General features: G+C 38.3%; 1 protein-coding gene across 1 annotated transcript in view; it reads left to right on the top strand.

Moving 5' to 3' along the window:
* The window catches only part of DNAH11 (dynein axonemal heavy chain 11), a gene marked incomplete at its 5' end in the record, with an annotated part of 158,358 nt that overhangs the window by 108,253 nt on the left and 24,943 nt on the right, over positions 1 to 25,162 (top strand). Inside the window, 6 exon segments of the mRNA XM_080383229.1 lie at positions 13,601 to 13,919; positions 15,092 to 15,231; positions 21,661 to 21,733; positions 22,497 to 22,847; positions 24,019 to 24,164; positions 24,166 to 24,316. Coding sequence (XP_080239355.1) covers positions 13,601 to 13,919; positions 15,092 to 15,231; positions 21,661 to 21,733; positions 22,497 to 22,847; positions 24,019 to 24,164; positions 24,166 to 24,316 — 1,180 coding nt within the window.

Raw genomic sequence — 25,162 nt, 5'->3', positions numbered from 1 at the left:
AAGAACATTCCATAGCTGTTTAGCACAAATGACTGAATTTCCTCAAAGCCATCTATGCATGTTATAACCAAAAGATTAGTAAACTGAGATGATAGTTGATATAAGTAACTGGCTGTGATTTTTACAAGAAATATACGCTGAGTGTTTATATGGGTAATGATCTATTGGAATACAGGAGCAACTTCCAGAAAGGGCTTTGAAAGGTCATGGTCACTTGTCTTTATGTTTGTCATTAAACATATCGTAAAAGTGACATGAAATCTCCTTTGGTTTTTTTGAAGAACTCCAAAAACTTATATACATGCGTGTACACATGCGCATAGAAGTGGAAAACTTTATCAGTGTTTTACTGACAAATCTTTTGAGTTAATTGAATTAAAGACCATATTTACCACCAAGTATCTATTGAACTTTTGAAAGGGATTATTTGTTATTTATTAAGTATTCATTTAATGGAGCAACTGCAACACAGAGTGCTCTTGAAGAGACATCTCATGGTATCTTGGGAGATGGTGGCTGGAAGGAATTTCTCTGCTGCAAGCTAATTACCCTTGGCAAAGAAGGCTTCAAATGGTTTGAAAGAGATGGCATTAATTAGGTTTAGAAGGTTTTGACTTGACTTAAGGCTTTTTTGTTGGTAATATTTAGATCTGAAATCTCTTAATTTAAGATAGCAAGCAATAAATGAAGGCTGAACAGATCTGTAATGTGGGGGTTATTCTCACTATTTTCTCAGTTTAAGTGAATGTTTTTTCAGTTTAAGTGAATAAGCAAGACTCACCTTACTGAAACTCAGAAATCTGTGAGTTACAGTATCTGGGAATTTCATTCCTTATTCAGCACTTCCCTGATTTTCCTCTTGCTATTGTAGTAGCCACTTTTTTCCTGTTCTGAAGGAAATGCACATTTAATGGGTAAACATACATAGCCTTTACCATCTCTCTTCCTCTTCTGGCCTCTCTGCCCCCGCACCCCAAGAATCGGATCAGCGGCTATGGCATGTAATTTGCCTCTGTATGATACAGCCTTAGCTTTGTGACCTTAGAGTTGCTTATTCAGATCAAAGTGCATTTTTTCCTAATGAAGCAGGTATCTACACTAACCAGATAGCTTTGTGGAAGAATCATGGGTTTTATTTCATGCTTCTGTACTGATGTATGTTTATTAAGTGCAAATACTTACTTTTTGGACAAAGACAGCATTTTAATGATTTTTTTTTTAAAATATATTTTTGATACACAGCAGTCACCCCTGAAACTCATGGAATCTTTTATTATTTTAATGTGTTCCTTAGAGAAGAGCGCTAATGTATCCCTGTTCCTTGCCTGACAGTAACTCCAAGAGCCTTTTCCTGGTTTAGGTGATCTTGCAGGAAGCCTTCAGCTTCTGATTGTCCTCTTTTTATATTTATTTACTTCCCCTTTCATCTCCTCATGATGCAAATTCAGAGTGAAACACTGACTTTTTGCTGGCATCCATTTTTAGAGTTAAAGTGCTATATAAATATTCACCGGTTGTCTTCCATTCTTCCAGAGAGTTTTACATCTAGCGTAGTTTCATCAGCTCAATTTTTCCAGCCATGGTAACTTCTTGATCTGCTTCATTTAATGTTTTCTTAATGTGCACCCCTGCCCTATGTAACGTGTTCCAGCTGGGTCATGTCAGGTCTTTTAAAGGTATGATTTGTTGTGTAAGGGAGTCTGTGAAATGGGTATAAAGAGAAGGCAAACTTGTATTTCTTCTGGGGGGGGAAAACGAGCAATGCAGGCACTTCTCAGTGGCAGTGCCTACATTTTATTTACCTTAGCTGCTGATAACCCCCTGTACCCCATCAGCATGTAGAAAGCTCTTATTCCTTACTTGAGCTGTATGCATCTGTAGTCTGTAAACCCAGTAATTCCTCTAATATTGAAGGAAGGTCAGTCTTGATATATGGACATTCTTCTCTGTCTCTCTGTCTGGGCTGCCTGCTGACTGTATCCAGCCTGTGCGAAGCTTTCACCTCACCTCTTCTTCAGGAGCAGCAGAAGTGCTGTGCAGCCCTATCAGTCCTCTGAAGGGCCAAACTTCTTTTAAGCTTGCACAAGGCCAGTATGTAGAGCCCACAAGAAGAGGGTACTCCACCAGTGCAAATTCATATGATTCTGCATGAAATCAAGCAGTACAGAAGAGAGAGAGGTTTCGCAAGTCCTTTATGAATGCTAGCCTTTCAGTAGTCCTCACCATTCTGGAGCTAGACAAGTTCAGTAGGAGGAATGAAGCAGTTACTTTTCTATCTAGTCTCTTTTAAATGCCTTTAAAGAGGCATTAGAGTTTTTCTTATTATCCAAGCATCAATCCATACATTCAGTTTTCCCCTATCCTTCAGTTCATGTCTTGCCCTTTTCCCTTCTAGTTGTTTATTTATTGCCCATCTTCCTATATCCAATTTTCTAAAGAATAGACTTGAAGGCAGAGTATCCATTGTTAGTAATCTCTGCTCCTGCATTCATGGACGTTCTGCGTTCCCTGACTCATATTTCAGCTTCTTTCTCTTGGCAAAGAGAAAGAGGAGAGTTGTACATATTTTTCATATGGAAGTTTTTGTGGCCAGCAATTCTCAGCGATGATAATTGCTGCAGCTGTTAGTGATCAATAATGCATCTTCAGCCTAGACAGCACAGTCAAGTTAACCTCCTTTCACTTTTTGTGGCTTCCAGAATACATCTTTAAATGAGAAATTTTAAATGAGGGGATCGAGTGCACCCTCAGTCAGTTTGCAGGGGACACCAAGCTGGCCGGGAGAGTTGATCTGCTGAGGGCAGGAGGCTCTGCAGAGGGGGCTGGGCAGGCTGGGCCGATGGCCGAGGCCACGGTGTGAGCTTCAACAAGGCTGAGTGCGGGTCCTGCACCTGGGTCGCACCAGCCCCACAGAGCTACAGGCTGGGGCAGGAGTGGCTGAGAGTGCCTGGTGGGAAAGGACCTGGGGTGTTGGTCCACAGCCAGCTGAACGTGAGCCAGCAGTGTGCCCGGGTGGCCAAGAAGGCCAACAGCAGCCTGGCTCGGATCTGAAACTGTGTGGCCAGCAGGACTGGGGGACTGATCGTCCCCCTGTACTCGGCACTGGTGAGGCCACAGCTCGAATACCGGGTTCAGTTTGGGCCCCTCCCTGCAAGGGGGACGCTGAGGTGCTGGAGCGTGTCTAGAAAAAAGGCCGCAAAGCTGGGGAAGGGTCTGGAGCACAAGTCTTCTGAGGAGCAGCTGGGGGAACTGGGGGTGTTTAGCCTGGAGAAAAGGAGGCTCAGGGGGGACCTTGCTGCTCTCTACAACTGCCTGCAAGGAGGCTGTAGGTCAGTCTCCTCTCCCAAGTAACAAGCCATAGAACAAGAGGAAATGGCCTCAGGTTGCACCAGGGAGATTTAGATTAGACATCAGGAAAAAATTGTTCACCCAAAGGGTGGTCAAGCACTGGAACAGGCTGCTCAGGGAGTGGTGGAATCACCATCCCTGGGGGTTGTTCAGAAAACGTGTAGGTGCGGTGCTTAGCGACATGGTTTAGTGATGGACTTGGTAGTCCTGGGTTGATGGTTGGACCTGGCTGGACCTGATGATCTTAAAGGTCTTTTCCAACCTAAATGGTTCTATGATTCTATGGGAAATATTGTAATTAATATTGTCACAGTATTTTTTTTCAGATAAAATATACATGGGCTTGTACTACTACTAACATGGTATGTAATTTTAAACTTTTACAATGTTTTAAAGATCATAAAAAACAACTCTGGATGGTGATGCCTGCTGACTCTTTCTTATGTGTTAAAGTTTTAATGTATGACCATATACATTTATCAATGCAGTAAAAGAGTTGCTTTATATTAACAGTAAATGGAAAGAAGAGCAGATTAGGAAACAGAAAAAAAGATTGTTTCTTTGCAAGAAAAACTTTTATTTTAAATATTTTGAGTAAAATCATATCAGATTTTCATCCTTCAAGAGACTGTCTGCTAAAATTATTTGTGAAAATTATGACTTTACATTCACATGTATATATATTACAGTAAGTATGCCCATAATATGAAAAAAAAAAAAGGAAAGGCAGACTGTTTATTAGTGTTAGTGCTAAAAAGTTGGGCCAAGTTCGTCTTTTTGGCAGATACGGTGCAATTTGTATTATTTATCATTTATTAACATATGAGAGTACTTAGATACAGTGAAAATACACTCTGTGCCTGGAAAGGATTATACAAGAGCGCAGTCCATCAGGCTTGCTATGGGGGGTAATGGCTCTCTGCTGTGATTTGTAGAGCTTAGCTCCCTGGCACTAACTTTCTCAGTAACAAGAGTTTTTAAAACATGTCATTTATTCCATAGAATTTAGAGTACTGGGGTATAAAATGCAATATGTAATCCTGCTGTTGCTAGACTTACACTTTATTTATGTTACATCCCATGAAAGAATGACAAAAGGGAATGGCGTGTTTTGTAGCGACAATTTTCCTCTTCAAAAGTCATGAGTTAGGAAGTGCTCTGATAAAGGAGACTATTATGTACCAAAAAGCTCCCCACAGAGATGTTGGGGCATTCCTTACTGTTTGTCTCACTGCAGAAGAGTATTCTTGCCATCTTTACTACCTGAGCCTTTGATGGATGAGTGTATTTGAACTACAGTCAGATCTGTGTTATCATGCAGGCAAACTGCAGATGTCTAGAAATAAGTCTCAAAAAAAAAAAAAGTGTAGAACTTTGTGTTCATTCTTTTTATGCCTTGCATGTTAGACCAATGAAATTTTTCTTATAGCCCATATCTGTGAGATGCCTTTATTTAACAGAAGTCCTTGTCATCTCTTAATTTAAGATCCATCCCCATTAAAAAGTGGATTGGCTGCCAGCCTTCTTTATTGAGCTCTAAGTTGTCATTTTATCTTTCCCCCTTTGCCAATTCATTTCTTATTTTCAATTTATATGTTATTTTTAAATTTCCAGTTTGCACACTACCAATTCAGGCACTAAACTTGGCAGATGAGATCTAAATCTTTGATCCTGCAAAACCACCAAGCTTTTGTGGAGGTATGCATTCTTTGCTCCTGTTGTAGTTCTTCTGGTAAACTATTCCGGTAAATAGGGAAGTTTTACTCTAGAGTGGAACTCACTTTTTAGTTCTGTAGTCACTCTTAGAGAAACAAAATAGTTCTAGGCAATTAGCCTGCTGCAGCCTCTGTTGTCTTGCCTTGTCTTCTCTTTTTTTTTTTTTTTTCAAAATGGCCTTTCAAGCTCTGTTCTTGTATTCAATTTTTGCCCCACCTGACTATTTGTAAAAATAGTACTTTTCAAGGTGTTAATATCTTTAATCACTCAACAATCTGACTCTTTTACACCTTTCTTTTCATTAGTTCTTCTTAGTTTGCTGAGCTGGAGAGGATTCTGTTTTTTTCTGATAGAGCAGGAAAAAATCAAAGTGTTTACCTGATGAAAGGGAAAACTGAGATAAACACATTGTGGGTGGTTTTCCTCTTTTTGGTTCTTTCTGATGAGCAGATGCAGTAGTTTGGAGTTTTTATTTTTAAAACCAGAAGAAACTTGTAAATTCTCCTCCTTCCCCATTTTGTTGACTAACTATTCTTGACTAAATATTACTGTATTTCTTAGACTTTTTCAGAAAGACAGGTTGTTATATCTTCAACAACAATAATAAGGTAACTCCTCATCCAAGTGTCTTTTGGCTGTTTTAGTTAAGAAAGCACTAACAAAACCAATTTTACATTATTTTATCTAAAAATGCCATGTCGTTTTAGCTGCCCAGTAAAGAGAATCTGGAGAAAATGCTGCAGCTCAGTGAATTACCAGTTATATGGTAGGAGTGATGGTGACTGACAAAAATAACAGGTCTGAGCAATCTAAGAGGGAATTTTGAGAGGTTCACTGGGGGTGGGCAGTGGCTGCTACTGAGTCAAAAAAGCAGAAAAAAAAAAGCAGAGAGAAGGCATGTTACTGCCTTTTGAGCAGAGTGCGTAAAAGTGTGGTTACAGATCTTTGGGGAAGGTGTGGATCAGCATGCAGGAGATCTGCTTGTTTTCTGCCTCTAGTGAAACCATTCTGTCTGCCCAACAGCAAATTGCCGGATCTTCTTATGCCACCAGGCTCACATACAAAATTAAAACAATAATTCTATTCTTGCATTTTTTTTCCTCTCTCTGTTACAATTTTAAATGCTCCATAATGCATAGGACATAGTTACAGTGGGTGTCCTAGAATGTCTGTAACTGAATCTAGCAGAAGAATCTCATACTTTTATCTGGGACCTCCAGGTCTGGCCATTGCAATACAGACCATTGTCATCAAGTAGAAAAATTTCTCCTCCTATTATTATCTCCAACCACCTGAACTCCACCATTTAACTGGATATTTGGTAAGGGATTCTAATAATGGTTTTGTTCTAAGTTGTTGTTAGTTAGCGTACTTACGTTGTGCCAGGAGCTGTAGAAAGAGCACAGAGTGAAAAAAACCCTTCCTCTAAGGTTTTTATCTTTCAGACTTAAATGCACTGTCTACATTTATTGTCATTAAAATACATTATTTAAAATAAAATAATTTTTTTAAAAAAACCAACAAACAAAAAAACCAGCCAAAACACAAAACAACCCAGCAAATCTTAAGCTATAATATTTAACCATCCCTTTTCTGAACAAGTCCTGTATAGCAATCTGCGTAAGCCCGCAGCTTCACTTGAGAAAGCAGTCGCAAAGGGAGTCTGATGTCAAGATGGTGTGAACCAAATGAACAAAACTATTGAGCTGCCCATCAGGCTGGTCAAGGGACTTGAGGTAAGAAGATTTTGCCTATATTTTCATCCTAGTATGAGTTTTGAAACATTTGAAATGTTTTGTTGAGCATGAGGTTAAACTTAAATACTTGAGGATTGCGGGGGGGGGAAAGGCTGGGGGTGACAGGCGACAAGATGACCCTTATTAGAAATCATTTAAATGAAAAAAAGAAAAACCAACTCCAAACCATAAATAAACCCATAATACAATCCTGAGAAGTAAAACGTGCTGCACCACAATTGCTTTTCGTAAATAAACGTGTATTGCTGAGCGACTGAGTTTGGCATGATGGCTAGAGAGAAGTCTTAGTAACTGAGTCACTATATTTATACATAACTGTGAACACATTGTGACAGCCTGGGCGGCCTCTAGTTAATGAGCAGAAAGACTGAATAATCCTCTAGGTCAGGATGGAGTCACCCTGCATCTGCCCTCTTTGCACTTTAGATTGCAAATAAGTGGAAGGCACCAATCAGAGATTTACTGTTTGCTTTTGGCTTTTTCCTTTTGCAGAAACTATTAATTTTTAAATAAGAATAAAATGTATTTATGTTAAAATTATATATATTTCAGTGTGGTTATTAGCTTTATTAGCAGACAAACATCATTAAAGCTAACACATGCCTATTTAACAGTCAGTAACCATTCAAGTAAGCCACAGTGTTGCTATGCGGTCTCTCCTAGGTCTTTACAGAAATCATGCTGTCTCAATTTATCATCTAGAATTTTACCATTCCTTTTTGACAAATAAGTGTAAATAACAAGAAATAAAAAGTACAAAGAATATTTACACTACTACGTAAGTTCCCAAGGCAGTCTGAATAAATATTTCAAGTTGGATTTCAAAAAGTCCCTGTGACTTTGCTTTCGAAAATCAGAGACTGAATACTTTTGGTTCTGCAAATCTCAGCAAAGGCTGACAATCAAGTTTAAAACAGTTTGGAAGAAAATTATTGTAAGAGTATAGAACTAATGGAAAACCCCTGTGCAATTAAAACAGAACTGGTTTTGATACCCGATTCTGGAATTAATATGTATAGAAATGTAAAATATGTAAGTAATCTTTCCTTCAGTAGAAAAAACAGTGAAGTCCGTGTTACTATCTGCATATGAAAAGTTTTGTTTGCCCCAAGACACCTGAGACGGTCACTGTTGGTCTGACCCTGCGGACCCCCAAAGCCTTTGGAAGCTCTGTGGAAGCCAACGGCCTTTGCCCATGGGTAGTCTCCAGGTCTTGGATCTGACGGTTCATAGTTTATACAAAGTTAAAAGAAGTTTTTCTCTGAGATTTGGGTTTTTATTAGTGATCTTCTTGTGTAAGTTAAGGAGGAAAATATTTAAAAGGATTAATTGAGAACGTCAAGTCTTTTCCTCTGAGAATAAATTCTTTTTTGCTAGAACAGGAGACAGTTAACTTCTGAAAAGCATCAAGACTGATGATTTTGTCTATATAGCATTGACCTGGAAGCTCAACCATTCAGACTAATAAATCAGGCAATTTATATTTAATCATTAACTAACTCCCGAGCTGAACAGCTGTTCAAAATTAGAAATGGGTCACCCCGGCCAGGATGACATTACAGGCAATCTATAATGCATTAGAATAAAATTATAGTGATTTTTAACTGTCTGGAAATTTATTACACTGCATGTTCCAACTCTTAAACCCTTGTTAGCCAATGTCACTAGTGATTTATGGTGCTTGGGTGGTATGGTAAAATTACGGAAGATTTAAATAGACAATCATTCTATGTTTAGTAAATCTTCAAATTTCAAAGCTATTTTGGAGAATGAGGTGGGTGCTCTTTATTGTTTATGACTTACCAGGCAGTGACAACAAGAGAGAATGGATAAATCAAAAAGCCCTCTTGTAAATTAATGGATTTATTGTCTTGTTGCCTTCAGTTAATGGTTTAAAGAAGAATCCAATGACTTCTGTAGGCAAAAATGAATGTCTAAAATACTTCAAAAGAAGACTGCTACATTACAAATATTGCTGTTAGAGCTTTCAACAGGAATAGTCCTTTACTTGTCATTTCCTGGGCATCTCTTATGGATGCAACTGAGGTTAAGGGGGACTCTGCAAGCTGAGTTCCTGCATTTACACTGTGAAACATTTAAATGCTAACTTTTTAAAGCATGTGCTTTGGTTAAAGATAATTCCATTTTCTTACTGGATATTTTTTATTCCTATTTTATAACAAAAGAGTTTGAGTCTTCTTTTACTGCAGAATTCTGTGTCTGTCTTTGCAGGATATGATGTTTAACTATTTCAGTAAATATTTTTTGGAGTTTTTCTACACAAACAATCATGGAAAAAACTAAATAAAATTTAACAGTTATTTTGTTATTTTTTGACACACATAGACATTTATTTTTAAAATGAGGGTTGTTTGATTTTACACATTTTTAAGGTTTTCAGGACTGAGCAAATCTAAGACTGCTCTTTTAAGCAGCTAGCACCCACAAGATGCGAGCATTTTACATTAAATTATTTGTAGTGTGGAAGATACTGTCTATTCAGTGATTTTCATTGATTTTGATTACAATTTGTAAGGGACTGGAAAAATATGTTTTGTTTACTGTCATTACTCTGGAAAATAAATGTCTGTATGGACAGCAGGTAAAGGATGGTTCTTGTAAGTTGATCAGCAGTGTCCTTCTTTCATGCTGGCCCTTTCTTTGTTTCAGTCCCTCTGCTCACTGGAGAATTATTTCCTGAGGTTTTCCTGATGCAAGTGACAAACTGCGAAACAACTTTTATTTTATCTTATTTCAAACAGTACAAACAAGGAAGAAAGGTTATGACAGTCTATTTCAATTTTACATCTAGAATTTCATCACTTTGAAGATGACTCTAATGGTTGATCAATTTTTACCTTCCTTTCCACACTGAAACTATTTGAACATACATTCGTGCATACATTCATTCCTTTGCTGGGAATTGTATTCACGGAACAAATCAAAGTATAATGTGCCAAACACTGCCAGTTTGGGGTTTATACCATGTCATAAATTCTGATTGAAAAAGAGATGATGATTTGATCCATATCTTAAACATTAATTTTCTTTAAAGAAGGTACTCTCATTTCTCTGAAATTCTTTAGTCACCATTTCAACATTTTAAATAGACGGTAGGCTGTCTTTAAAACATAACTGGAATAAAATAACAGCTTTCCATATAGCTACTAATATGAAATCATCCATCAATAACTGAGACAATTCCTGATGATATCTCAGGGTAAGCGTGGTTAAGATTAACTCTGCAAAGTGCACAAGGGATTCCCGAAATTGGATCTCTTGTGGGGATGGGGGGTGGAGAATATGAATAAAACAATTTCTAGACTTAAACTTTGATAGAATCATTGAAGCTGGAAGGAACCTTCTGAGATCATCTAATCCACCCGCACTGCTCAAACGGTGTTTGTTAGACCAGGTTGCCCAGGGCCATGACTAGTCAGATTATGAATATCTCCCAGGGTGGAAACTGCACAGCCTCTCTGGGTGACTGTGTATTTGACCACCCTTGTCTTTCCTCTTGTCAAAATTCCAAATCATTACAGCTCTTAACTGAGTAAAACTTCTGTGGCTAGTAGGTAAAGCAAACCAGACGAGAAAAAAACCTGCAACTCTTCTGCCTTACCTCTTGGAAGGAAGTGTGAGGAAAAAAAGTAGACGTCACATCTCTGTTGAGATTAAACCAGTTTTTTCTTTTTCTTCGTTTTTTTTCTTTTAATTTTCTTGTTTCCTTGCCTTTTCTCAGTCTTGCTGGAAATGACTGCACTGTGCTCAGAGCAGTGGTGCCATACTGTACCTGGCAGTAGGATGCCAGATGCTGCCAGTATTGCCGTGTGCCTGCCATCTAGGCAAAAGCACCAATTACTGAAAAAAAATCAAAAAGCTTCATGAAAAGCTCTGTTCTGTTTTTTCAGTTTCAAAGGCTTCAAATCACCTCCATAAAGTATGGGTTGTTTCCAGCCTTGCAGTCGTAGGAAGTGTGTCTCTGGCTGGCAGCGTACCTTTCCTGTTGTACTTCTGTGTGCTTCTGGGTTTTAGTGGGAAGGTTAAACGTTCTGTCACTTCCAAGTTGTTCAGGAGAGAATATTTTCTGATTTTGCTTTGCAGTCTGAAAACATGTGTTGGAGCCAGTTCATTGGAAACTTCAAAGCACAGAAGAAAACTTTATGCAGTAATGTCTGATTAACAGCAGCAGTTGTGTCTTTGGACCCTTCGCCAAACAGTATTGCCAGGAAGTGATGAAACATTTCTGGATTCCTTTTCTAAAGTCACAAAAGTTAAAATTTACTGTACAAAATGGGGGTCTCCACGGAAGAGTCTGGTTTGTTAAAGTTTTTCTTTCAAAAATTTGAAGTACAGATCTATATTTAAAAGTGGCTTTTTGCACTTTTCCTGTATACATATATATATTTGTTTTCCTGTATACATATATATATATATGTCTATATAATATATATATATACTGCTGCAAATGCTCCTCACTTCCTCCTAATTGTTTCCTGTTTCTCATGTGCCACAAATCACAGCATTATATCAGAATTAATGTCGTTTATTCTCTGAAATACGTGGTGTGTGGAGCTCTTACTTCAGTTTACATCACAAAGCTAAGGCACGGTGTGCAAGCTGAGTTGCCTGAGGACACTCTGGAGAAGTTACAGCCAAATCCAAGCTTTCCAAGGTCAGCACTCAGAACTGCCAGGGCATCTTCTTGTAGACACTTGCTTTCTGTGAGAGTTTAACCATCACTAATTTGTCTGTAGCTTTGTTTTGCCTGGAACATCTCCCTGTCCTTTTCCACCAAAAAATTATCTGCAGTTAAAGTTCTTTCTCAAAAACCTCCTTCTACCTTGCAGCCTAATGCTGACAGGTAAAAAAATTATCCCAATATGTTTGTTTTCAATAGTGGGACCCTGGAAATAAATGTCATTCCTAGCTCTTTTAAGAATCCTCTGAAGTGGGTTGAACACTTTTATAAATAAAAATAATCCATACTGTAACTTTTTACTTTTTAAGATGCTTTCACTGGACAGCAATGAGATAAAATACCTCATTTCGGTTTTGACGTTTTTGCTGCAGCTGGGGAAGAACAGAAAAGAGGAGAGAAATGCATTTGGTGAGTGATGTTAAAAAGAGATGGTTTATTAATAGTCCTCTATAGAAGAACAAGTAGTTCTGTGCCATAAAGTATCAGCTCTGTACAGATATGAGGACAATAGTTGTATCTGTATATCAAAGTATTTTTCTTGCATTGTGTGAAAACTTTTATTAGAAAACCTGATAATACCCCAGTGCTAGTGTTTTCCACGAGGAAGTATTTCAGCTTATGGAAATGGTTCTATTGCTTGCCTTACAGTCCAGAGATAAAATAAATCGTATTTTCAGCCTTGCGGTCTATTTAAACGTGTTACACACAGAAGATAAATACATTGCATGCTTGCAGTGGGGAGCGTGTGCCTGTTGATCCTTTTGTGCTTGTATTTTCAGCAAGTTCTTAAAAAGTTAGATTTATTTTAGGCTCTGTGATTAGATTCAGGGGGTTAGAGAATTTTAAAGTGGTATATATTTTGTATGAATATGGTAACTGTGATATTGTGCCACGGAAACTGCACTAAAGGTATGGGGCCATTCTTATAAATAGTAATAATTGTGCAAATTTGGCTCAGTGTAAATATATGTAATGCTTTTCTTTATAAATAACCACCAGATTTACATGCTTTTTTATTTCAGTGTGCACTTTTAAAAGAATCTCCAGTCTACAAGCCAGCATGAAGCACTGTACATATCTAGGGAAGGGGAAAATTTTGTTGGAAGAGTTTTTAAAATACTTCTGAATGAGGTAGAAGATGGTTCAGGGTAAATACTGACGATGCCATGCTTTCCTTTAATTTATGGGCTTAGAATTCAAGCCAGAAATCACAAATAAGGAAGCCTGGGAAAACATCTTGAATGAATTGGTGGGGGTTTGCCCTTTGCTTTAGTAAGGAAAAAAATAATTCCAGGCATCCAGTATAGATTTTTTATGCTTTCACTAGCCACTGTTGGTTGGTTTTTTTCCCCAAAAATAACCTAGTTATTCACTCTTACTCTGTTGTGTTGCATTAGGCATTTCCCATCCTGGCCATACCCATCTGCTAAGCACAGACTTCAGATGTTCCGTTTCTTTTTGCTTTCAGCTCCTTGTAAATGCCTCTGACAAGCTGGTATCCAGCAAACGGGGCTGTCTGACGGCTGCTCTAGTGTACGCGGAGGTGGCAGCTTCGTTCTTAGCAAACGAGCGCTCACAAAGGGCATTGCCACTGCTGGGGCCACGTGGGGGGCTCCAAAGCGGCCTCTGCCCCTGGCGCTGGTTCCCTTCTTTGGCTCTTGAGCTTGTTAACGCACAACTTTATTAAGAAGATACCACGGGAATCCTGGTTTTATAATTTTTGTGTGGATAAATACTGATTTGTGTTCCAGAAATACCTGCTCAAGAGCATGCATGAGCATTGAATTTGCAATATCAGAGTCCGTATACACTGAAATTTGTAATACATGGCGGGGGTTTTAACTTTATTGAACAATAAATATTTTTATGAAGTAAACATCTTAAATGAAAACACTTTTTCTTTTAAATCTGTTATAAATATGATAAACTGCTTCTCGTCATATTTCCTAGTATATTCTTTTGCATCTGAAACTCCACAGGGATCCTCCTTACTTTTCTGCCTAGAAAGCCTTAATTTCTACCAGCTCACTTATCTTGCGCGTTGCACTGCGTTATGTCTTGCTACTTAATAACCTTGCTGGATGATTATATTCCGCTCTGATTCAAAGGTTCCTATTCCTGTGATGGGGGGCCTGGACCCGCTTGCCACGTTGACGGATGATGCTATGATTGCAGCATGGGGTAACGAGGGACTGCCCGGTGATAGGGTGTCAACAGAAAATGCCACTATTCTAACAAACTGTGAGTGCTGGCCTCTGATGATAGATCCCCAGGAACAGGGAATTAAATGGATAAAGAATAAATATGGACCTGACATTAAAGTCCTACGTCTAGGACAGAAAGGGTTTGTGCATGCTGAAGAATTGGCTTTCACGTTTACTGCCCTCAAGTTCCCCTAATTTTTGTAAGGGATTGTTTTTTACCGGACTGCACTTACTTGAAGACTTGAAATATTACAACGCTGCTGCTTATTTACCATAGCATCATTTTCTATTTAAAATGGTGCTTTAAAGGGGACCTTTTTTATGCTGTTTTCAAGTGCTGAGGAGGAAATAAAGTGGAAGTTGAGGTGCACTTCTTGTGAGGGGTAAATCAATTGAGGTGCAAAGCCTGACAATATGACTTTAGTATACTGTGCAGTTTAGTCAGCAGGACACAGCACATGCACCTTGCAGAGGGAAGGATTCAATCCAGCGTACGGCACTCAAGGCAAAATCAGGTCCTTTCCTGGTAAACATATCTTTAATTCTCATTGCTGTTACTGAATTATATGTAAGTTCATAGCACTTGTAATTGATCTCTTTGTATCTCACCTCATTTTCTTTGATTTAGCGAGACAACTAGGTAAGATATTACGGTTTCAAAGGGCTATCTGACTTGATTTTACTGAATTCCAGCTGTAACACAGAACAGTAAATGGTCACAGTAATACCTCATTTTTAAAATAAGTGTTAATCATTTAACCTGTCTGCTCCTCTGAATGAGATCTTTTCCTTCACCTGCCCTAATTTTTTTTTTTTAATTCTTTTTCCAATACTCACAAATAATCGTGATTTTTTTTTTGTTCATACCCTGTAGCACCCTTCTGTGTGAAACGATGTTGTCTGCTTACTAATCCTTCCACTATTATCAAATTTCTTCTCAGTGTCTGTTGAGACAGAGTTCTCCCAAGTCATTCAGGTTCTAAACCCTTTAAGAAAGCGTTTATCGTTTAGATCAGGATATACCAAAAGCTATAACACAAAACCATAACATTAAAAAAATAAAAAACCCTGAAAAATATATGTGCTCCCCCAAATTGTCTGTGTCAATTCCAGTGTCTTCAATGTGGTGCTATATCCTCATATTTTCTTAAACAATGTATTTTTTGTTTAATATGAGGACTAGCCAGAGCATAGGTAGAAAGATGTTGAACTCAAAACTGTCAAGCTATTTAACCACTGGGAAATTCTTTGTGAACAGTTTTGCATGGTTGAACCATGCTTAGAAAAACTTCTCAAAATCTGTTATATAAAAGAAATATTTCTGTTACCAACACTTATCCAATATTTGAGAGATTTTTTAATTTTTATTTTTCATGTTAACTTTTGTGAAGACCATTGAAAGAGCTTTGGCCTGTGGAGAGACTCTACTAATTGAAAACATCGGTGAATCTATTGATCCGGTACTTTTTCTCCTGCTTGGAAGACATACAGTTAAAAAGGAAAAGTAAGTGTTCTTGAGTAAGCAGAATTTTTCCATGACAACTGGATCTATATTGCTTTGATTGCCATATTTTGCTTACTATTCATAACCTTTCATGAAGATATTTATTTCTTTTTAAAATGTAATGGCTAAAATCTGGTGATGAGTGGATAGTAAAATGTTAGTATATGCATCTAATTAGATGATAAAACTATCTTCTCGATTTGCAAATTGGACTTGATATACAGTGTAGGCATGCATGTGAGTTTCTCAACCCAAAGTGAAAGTCTTTACTTTTTTAGCTTCAAAAAAGGAACAAAACAAGAAGGAGCATATATTATCATTTGGCTCAAAAGAAAATAAAATATTTTGTTTCCATGTTAGACATCTATAGAAAAAGGGAAAGAAGCATTGGAAATGACAAGCTAGATTTGGATTTACCAATACAGAGTTTCCCCATGAAAAAAATCAATGAACTGGTTTAAAAAGAGAAAAGGAAAACAAAAGGCTAATGAGGAAAAACTGATATGGTAGAAGACAGGGCACAAATAAGCAAGCCAGAAATGGAGACTCTGCCTCGGTATCGTGGCCGATGTCCCATGCATCAAACCAGTCCAGCTGATAGTGTTCACAAATCCATTGAGGTAGATGGAGCAACGGTGTTACTGTCTCTTCATTTTCACCCAGAAACCTAGTCTTCTAGCACCAAAACCCACATGCCCCATTTCTCATGTGAGTGCTGCAAATACCCAAGTATTGGGACTGGTCTGACCTCTCCCTCCTGATGAAAGGGCTGCAGCTCTGACAGCCAGGGGAGCGCCACCCCAGGGGTCAGCAGCTGGTGGGCGTTTCAGTGGGAGAGTCAAATTCAAATTGGGTAACACCAGTTAATGTGTGTTCCCTCTTCTGACACTGCAGCGACAGGAGTGGTGGATGGGGCAAGGGAGGGTAGCCTTATGTTCTGACCTTTTCTGGGGGGGATGTCTGTGAATCTCATCTTTCATTACCATGCCCCCTTTTTCCCTAGATTTTGAAAAATTGTCGTCAATTTTTGAAAATACAATAAAGAATATTTCCCAAGATCTAATTAAGATACCTTTAGCTACACATTTTCAGCATGATAGTAGCAAAAGTAAAGGAGATTGTTCTTGGTGCAAGAGAATTTCAGTCTGTAATGTCTTCCATCGCTTTTCATAAAAACTTCCAGTGTGATTGTTGAGTCTCCAGTGCAGCGGTCAGCCTAAGGAATAATGTTGATTTGTAGCTGCATGAGACTAAAGTCAGTAAACCTCATTAAATGTTTCATCTGATGAACTGAAATGCCATGTTATTGTCTCTGCTCAAATGTGGATTAATTTTTAAGCCTGGAATTGTTCCTGTCTTCCAGTTAAGTTTTCAAACAACAGATCAACAACCTAGATGTTTCATGTGGAAGAATATTATGTTTATTCTGACAAAAAGTCAGATATATCCCTGAAGCATTTCTGGATGGGTCTCAGTGTTACTCAAGGAGTGTTTAGAGTGCTTGCACAGTTTCAGATTGTTGAAAGAGAAAGTATGAAAGACAGGTTAAATAAAAATGGTATCTAGTTTTGAACAGATGTGGTATCTATTTTGGACAAATCATATCTAGATTTGGACAAATGGTATCTAGTTTTGGACCCAAGCTTTCTCTCCTTCTATATTTCAGGCATTGGTGCCTGCACAGTAAATCGAAGCAATACACAACAGCTCAAATCTCCTTGCATACACAAAGCTCCTAGAAGATGCATTCTTGCCCTGTATCATGAGATCTTGAAAAGATTCCTCTTTGTTACGTTCTTCTGTAGCGGTGCTTGAAGTATTTCAGAGTAAGACCATGTAGCTTGCTTTTTAGAACCCGTAGTAAGAAACTCTACTGAAAATTAGAATTGTACTGGTCTGCAAGAGAGATCAGAAATTGCATGGGCTATCAAGTCTTTAAGGCATGAGACAGAGGGATGTAAAACAACAGAAGGAAGTTGGGTTGGAAAGGACAAGGGTCACAGCAATACAGTTTTGTGTTTACTTAGCAAAGGTTTTCATGTAGCACAACAGAGCTGTACACGCAGACACAAACACAGATATATAGAGATACTCAAATGTAGGTTCTTCTGGTGAATGTTTTGAGCAATGTTACATGAACTAGCATTTTGTGGCTCATTGAAGATGTGGCAGGTCTCCTTTGTGGAGCACATGTAATATATATACCCCCTTATTACCAAATAATCGGAGTTTTCCTCATTCTGGCTCAATTTCTGTTATTTGTTTATTTTAGTAGTTGTGTCAGGCACTTGAATTTTTTTTCCCTAATAAAGAAAGACTAGAAAGGTATTTGTGATAGATATGGTGCAGTCCAGCAGTTGAAGTTCATTAATAATTGGAATGTTGCAGAGTATGAAGTAATGAATACTAATTACTCCTTTCATGTCTGACAGCACCCTGTGGACCAATACATCAGGCCAGACTTTAATTTGGTTCTAGTAATGGTTTCATCAATAGTACATTAATTCTGTGTTTGAAAAGATATACAGTTGAACCTGACCCACACAGTAGATACCACTGTCATAAAATGGCCACATACTGACAACAACTGGATAATTACAAATAATTAAATCCACTGAGCTTCAGACAATCCTAATTTTAAGTAAAATATATCTTATCATATCAATCGACAGAAAGCATAGCAAGGGAGATTTATCAACTTGTACTCCTTCCAAAGCAAATTCACTAGCCTGCGTGTTAGAGAACTTGCTGATCTGTGAAGCAGCTTCATAAAAGTATCTCTCCCCTTCCTCGTTTGCCAAGATTGTTCTTGTGTTGAGCGTTCTGTAACACCAGCTTCTCTGGCATTGTTTCTGAATGAAGCCTGCAAAAGAAATTCTCAGCTTAAGAGGACTTCAAATATATGTATGAATTTATATTTTCCTCAAAATGTGGGTGATTATAGGATGAATTACAGGTACTTGTTATCTCTGAAAATTAGACTTCTTGCTAAAGTGCCTTAGTATATATTTGGAAGCCTAATGATTTCTAGATGTTCAAGTTTGGATATTTTTTTAATTTCAATTTTGGAGCTGCGAACCTGCTCAATGGGTCTTAATACAATTTAGACTGTGAACTCATGTTCCAAATGGGTTTAAAAGATTTTTATTGAATTAATTTTAGAATATTTGCTTTACGAGAAAGGAGAAAAGACAAAAGAGAGTAAAATAACTTCCAAAAAATACCAGTTGTAGTACGTAGCTTTATGTAAACATGAAAGGCACACAAAAAAAGTAAGTAAAATTTGGGTGCAGCTTATCAGCAATGTATGCAAAAATGATTCAAAATGCACATACTTAAATTTTCTGGAGCATGTAAATCAAGGCATGAAAGTAAACAGCTGCCGAATCTATATGGTGTTGGGTTTTGGCCCTTGCTTTCTTTAAGAGGCAGGAGGCCATTGAGTAGGTTTGGTATGGATAGGCTTTAGTATTTAAGTTTTATCTGTGTGTTTCCTGTGCTGTCTCCCCAGCACCACTGTTTCAGACATCACTGGATATGAGCATAAACTGTAATAGATCAATGTCTTTTTCACTCATAGCAGAGAAGACAGAGGAATAAATTCCTTGTTCGTAAGGCCCCTATTTGCATTTATGTGAGCTGTTACACCTGCTCTAATCCTTTGCACGTTCACAAAGTGGTAGCCATGTCTCTTCAGTTGCAATATTAGGTTATTACAAGATTTTTTAAGATGTCTTGAAATTTGATTTATGTGCAAATGTAGCTTGTATGAACGAGTTTCCATTCTTATGAGGCATGACTATTATTCATGAAACAGCAAGACAATTCACTTGGTTTCTCCACAGGGAGAAGCATTCCTTGCCTTGAACATCTCACCAGCTGTGCAACTTAAGGCAGTGCTTTTCCCACTGAACTAGTTTGACCAACTTGCACAGTTTGCCTACTGAGATTGCCTAGTAACAGCTCCATTCTGCACTTGTTTTCACCTGATTTATTCAACTTCATTCTCTACATTACTTGTTGGAGTTTGCAAGTCGGTTCCAGAAGCTTTTAATTTAAAGCAGCAGGAACTGAAAGAAGGCTCCGTCGGAAAATGTGTTTATCCCTCTTCCTTCACACTGAAAAATATTGTTTCCCTTTCCTTTCTTGTCCAAGAATTTATCACTTCTTTTCATTCTTGCTGAGCTGATCCAAAACATTTAGCTATAAGAATGGTTTGCTTTCTGCTGGTTAGAGTCATGGCGTGTTTTGGAGAACACCTGTCCTGAAAGGTACTCTTTTTAATTTTGAGTTGCATAAAAGTATCTGCTAAGAAAAGGTTTTGCATAAATTCTTGAGCCATTTCATGACACAAACTCATGTTCCTATACTCAAGATTTTTTTTTGACTTTATGAGATCAGGTCTTTGAAGGACCTAGGTATTGTTTCCTGAGGCAGCACATACGCAAGGGAAAAGCAAGTCTTGATGCTGGTAACTCAAAATTTGACAATCAGACCAGATGTTGCAGTATTCCTGTACTTCTCATAGCAGAGAATTTAGTGCTCATGTTAACTTCTGAAATTTATTTGGTTTTGTATTTGCTACTGATAAAATCAGTAATTCCTCAAAATGTATACAGGATTTTTAAAATGCGTTGCAAATCCCTTTTAAATCCTGTAATCTGCTTTATTTCAAGATCTACAAGAGTTTTGACAGAAAAAAACTAGTAGAGGACAATCTCTCTTTAATTTACTTTGCATGTTCTTAAATAACAGGGAGCTGAAGCTCACATGAAGGATGCTCTGTTACTGGGTAGAATGGTGCATTAAGTCAGTCTGTTCTATCTACTTCTGCTGGTGGAATTGGAGATTATGAATGGAAAATTACCAAAATTAGAACTTCAGTAATTTCTTTGTGACCATTTTTTTGTATATGCCTTCTATCATGGACTCCATAAATAATGCCTATATCTGCTACATTTCTTCAAAATCCAGAATTAACCTCTAAACAGCTACATTTCATTGAAAAAATGAAGCAATTCTACTGGGTTTCCCTATCTCTGTGTTTATCGTTGCTGCTTATACTCCTTGAACCGTATGAGAGCAATAACAAAACATTTATTTTTCCCAGATCTGTAATTAACAGAAAACCTAGAACAGCTGCAGTAATAAAACCCACTGAGTCATTATGTAGTTTTTGCCTTTCATAGATGATAATCACAGAAATTGGTAATTTATTGCTCCTGTGAATTGAGAATCCATAAAGTAAGTGCTTGAATCCAGAACTCTGAAGCTTGTATCACCACATAGACCTTCTGAAATATAGTGTCTCCCTTAGCAAAGGTTTTTCCAACTGACAAAGCAAACTGAAAAAGTCATCTTTTGTCAGGTATCTGCTTGTCTCTTGTCTCCGTGTGTGTATTGAAAGGAAAGCAAAATTGCTCTGTGTCACGCTCTACTTTTTTTGTTCCCTCCAGCTGTAGCCAGTTTTTAAGGTTGTAGAGACACCAAAGTATCAGAATTGAAATCCATGTTGCAGAACTGGAAGGTGAATTCGTGTTCACCTGAGAAAGGTTATATTATCTGAAGGACATGACTGTATGGCTAAATTATTTCACTATTATACAAGCATAACCCAGGAAAACTCATCTCCGGTAGTTTGCACGACAGTCGTATACAGCATACATGTCCGATGTTGAGTTTTATAGAGTCATGGGTTTCCTAGCACTAGACATACTAGGTTATTTTTAGGAATTCACTTGGAGTATATAAGTGACTGCCTTTTCTTCCTGTTCCTTGGTGAAATGCAGAAGTGCTTTCAACACACCATTTCATTTAGCCTGTGTCCTCTGGCTAAGGAGATGTCAGAAGCAGGAAAAGATGTCAAGAGCTGAAATATATAGTCATAGAATGATTTAGATTGGAAAAGACCCTTAAGATCATCAAGTCCAACTGTAAACCATAAACCTTGCTCTGATTGCAAGCCCAGTCACTTGCAGTTTCCTCCAGGGAGGGGACAATGCATTGCTTTCAAAGGTACAGGATAAATACAAAAAAGCATGATATAATCACACAAAGCATAATATCCTGACAGCAAAACCAAGAAGGATATCTAGGTGCCCTGATCTCCTGTATCTGATTCCCAAGATAGCAAAATACTAATACTTACACTGTAGAGGGACTTACAACAACAGTAATATGTTGATCCTGACTCTGGAAAGCCCTATATCCTAGAAAGAAAGCAATGTTAAAATTTGTACAGAAAATACTTGTTTTATTCATGTTCTGATGTGACTTTCATGAATTGCATCTTAAGTGTTTCGTACCTGTATTGTTGCAATCACTTTGAAATTGATTTGACTCAACAAACGTCAATTTGCATTTTGCGAAAAGGGTTTGTGTCTGCCTATGTTCTATTCTATAAACGTTCTACTGACCTTTTTTAAACAGAATTTTGTTGCTAATGTTTGGATCTCCTTTCTTGGCAGAGAACATTCAAAGCCATTGCTGTACAGAAAACACCGTACTTGTGCTTGTGTGTAGCAGGTGATAGCTGAAGATTGTCATACTGCTCACTGTGCCACAAAGTTGTGGCACCTGCTCACGCCAGACCAGATGCACAGCACACACTGTAGTCTATAAGCAGTCTTTCAATTGTTTTTGGTGCTGTGCCATAGAAGTAAGAAGGTGAACTTAATGTTGCCTCACTGCTGGACTCCAGAATGTACTTTAGCTTTAGTAGTGTTGTTGTATGGGACAGGCTGGCACCAATTGTTGAAGACAAGGGGTCAGGAAATGACACCTCTTAAGTAAGGGATCTTATACCTATACTTATACCTAGTGTAAAATATTATTTCAGCCAGTAAACAATTTATTTGGAACAGAACATTCAGTAGGTTACCTTAAAAAATTATTTTTATTATTTCACTCACCAGCCGTTCTCTTTCCTTTGGTCACTATTAGTTTGTTATAAATATATGCATCTGCTTATTTTTTAGGATTTACTGCTAAGCTATTTTCAAAAGATGGAAAAGCGAGCTATATTTAAGGAAATTATTGTAAGAACTAACAGTTATCTCATTAAGGGTTATTTGAAAACTTTCCTAAGTTTGTGGTAAGTATCGAAGATAGACATTTACCCGTTCAATACAGCAGTGAATAACCTACCGGTGTCTGCTCTATGTGCAAATTAAACTATGCCAATTAAGAAATGGTCTGTGTATTCTTTATATAATTTTGGTGTGTTCAATCATCCTCATTTTATTTCTTAAGCTGCAGGCACCTAGACTTTGGTTTGTATCCATTTTGTATGCTGCCAAGATCATGCAGTACCCATCTTCTGCAACCTAAGGTATTTATGTTTTTTTAATTCAGTGAGATCTCTATTCTTGTGCATTTTATTCCTTCCCATTTATATTAAGATTGAAGACAAAGAATGTGAATTCAACAAGAATTTCCATGTCATCCTTCACACTAAACTGGCTAACCCTCACTACAAGCCAGAACTGCAGACTCAGACCACCCTCATTAATTTCCCTGTCACCAGGGATGAGCTGGAGGACCAGCTGTTGGCTGAGGTTATTAGTGCTGAAAGGCCAAATGTAGAAAAACGTAAGGTAAAGACTATCATTAGATCTGTACGTTGCCCCTTCTGAGATTTAAGGCTAGCATTAATATATCTGTTTGAATCTGCCATACAGTGTTTGTTAGTAACCCATAAAATAGAAAGATTCTGCAAAGTCTAGAAAGTACTTCTGATTTGCTCAAATCTGTGCTCCCAGAGGGCTGGACTTGACCTAAAGCTCTGCTAGAAATTAAATGTATTGTGATCTCATTCCCACGCCTCTCTGTACTGCTTAGTTTGCTCTGTGCATTACATTTAATTTACAGCGCAGTACTAAAGCCCTCTGCAGTGCTTTGTGCTTCGGTGATCTTGAGCCAATAAGTGTGAATAAAATTTCGTGCCAGTCCATAAGAGGATACGATGGCGCTGTTAGGACCTGGGGCATTTGGGTAATTAATCATAATTTATTCCTGCAAAGTTGCAGTTCCGTGGCTGCTGCAGTCATACCAATGTATAGTAGCATATAAGGGAAATGCTTTTATAGGTGTTATAGAAAAGACTTTGAGTAGACTGTGATCTATGAGCTAAAAAATGAAAAAATACTTAGGGGTGTGAAATGAATAATAAGAATACTTCCTATTTCTCCAGTGTGTCTTTTCAGTCATCTCATGTAATTTACTAACTTCGTCCGCAAAGATCTGCTACAACTCTTTGAGGTAGTGCTGCTTCGTGTAAGGGCAAACTGGGTCAGAGAGTTTAATTACCCCTTGAAGAACTTGGGAACATGATCTGAGAACAGCTGGCCATTTTCCTCCGCATCTGCACATTGTTCCATGTGGGGCCGTATGCTTACGTCTGTATCACCTCGGGTGTTCTGGTCTGAGGGTCAGATTCTGGTGGAGAGCCCCCCGTAAGGCTAGTCAAGCTCTTTCACCGTCAGAAGGTCAGTCCGGCAGAGCAGATGATGACCATGCTTTCCCACACTGCTTACTGCCAATGTGGGGGTCTCCAGCCTTGTGTTATTGTTGGTTTTCTCAGCTGCCATGTGGATTACCACTTGCCATCTCTGGCAAGATCCCAAGTCCTTTTGTGTAGTCTGAGGAGAAAGGAGGCTAGGAGAGAGAGAAAGTTCTGGTCCCTGGTCACCTTGACCTCGCTTTGGGTGTCCCAGAACCTTAATTCTAGTGTACTGGGACAGAAGATAAACTTTCTCATTCAGAAATTAAATTAAATCAACTGATGTAATTAAACAGAAAGTACAGCTCACAAATGTTATAAAACTGTTTCTTGCCGTGATTGTTAAATACAGATTTTTCGTTCCCTCTGCTAGTCAGTCCTGGCCCAAGCAGCAGAACCGTTTCACGGCTGAGCTCAGGCAGCTGGAGGATGATGCTGCTCCGCCTGCCAGCTGCCCAGGGCAGTTTCTTAGATGACAGTGAACTTGCAGAGGAACTGGAATCTGCGAAGCCAACTGCAGCAGAAATACAGCACAAGGTAATAATATTTGAACTAATTTTTTACAGCTTAAAACCTGGAAAATTTGTATTATTGTATTATTTTTAGCAAAACATTTCTATGAGCTAGGAATAGTCAAATTCCTGTCTGCCCAGCAAGGGCTGTCCACCCACATATTCACAGTTTTGTATCTACGGTGTGTAGTTGTCACATACTCATTTTTTTTTCCTTTTGACTCAGGTGCTTGAGTTAGTACGCATAAAAGAAGTATCAGCATGCAATACGAACAAATGTATTCGTATGTAATTGCTGTGTTTTCACAGGTGAACAGGCATATTGCTGCAGAGGTCAGTCATTCCCTCGTGTTTGTCTGCGATAAGAAGCTTGCTTACCTTGGATATTTGCTACTGTCTGAAGTAAAGTCCGTTTTTTAGGCTGTTTCCATGTTCTTTTTTGTATGGACAGGAATGTTTTGGTAACTGTGTTGGATTATCTAGGCATATGAAAAAAAACTAAATGAGACAACTGTCATCCTATAGATAGCCGAAGCCAAAGAAAATTAAGCTCAGATTAATATGACAAGAGAGCATTAGACCAACGGCCGTAAGGGTGTCCATTCTTATTTCATTGGCAACAGTCTGGGCGGCTTCAACCCCGTCTACCAGATTTCATAGAAGGTAAAAACGTGTCTTGCTGATTTGGTTTCAAAGTGCAATGAGCAGAATTCTGCCTGCAGCAGCGATGCCTGATGTATTAGTTACTGGTGTAGCAGATGTTTACATACGCAGGGCTGTGTGTCTGAGAAGGGAGGACACCGTGTCATCTCCTGCTGGTCCCTAACGGCACATTCCCACAGGTCTCTTTGTGGGCTGTCTCCATTCTGACGGCATTTTCTGACTGTGCATGCAAAGTTTACCGTCCTTGCGTTAAGCC

This window comes from Falco punctatus (assembly GCF_963210335.1).
Source record: "Falco punctatus genome assembly, chromosome: 4".
Taxonomy (NCBI): domain Eukaryota; kingdom Metazoa; phylum Chordata; class Aves; order Falconiformes; family Falconidae; genus Falco; species Falco punctatus.
The sequence above is the reverse complement of the archived record's forward strand: the minus strand, read 5'-3'. Positions and strand labels throughout refer to the sequence as shown.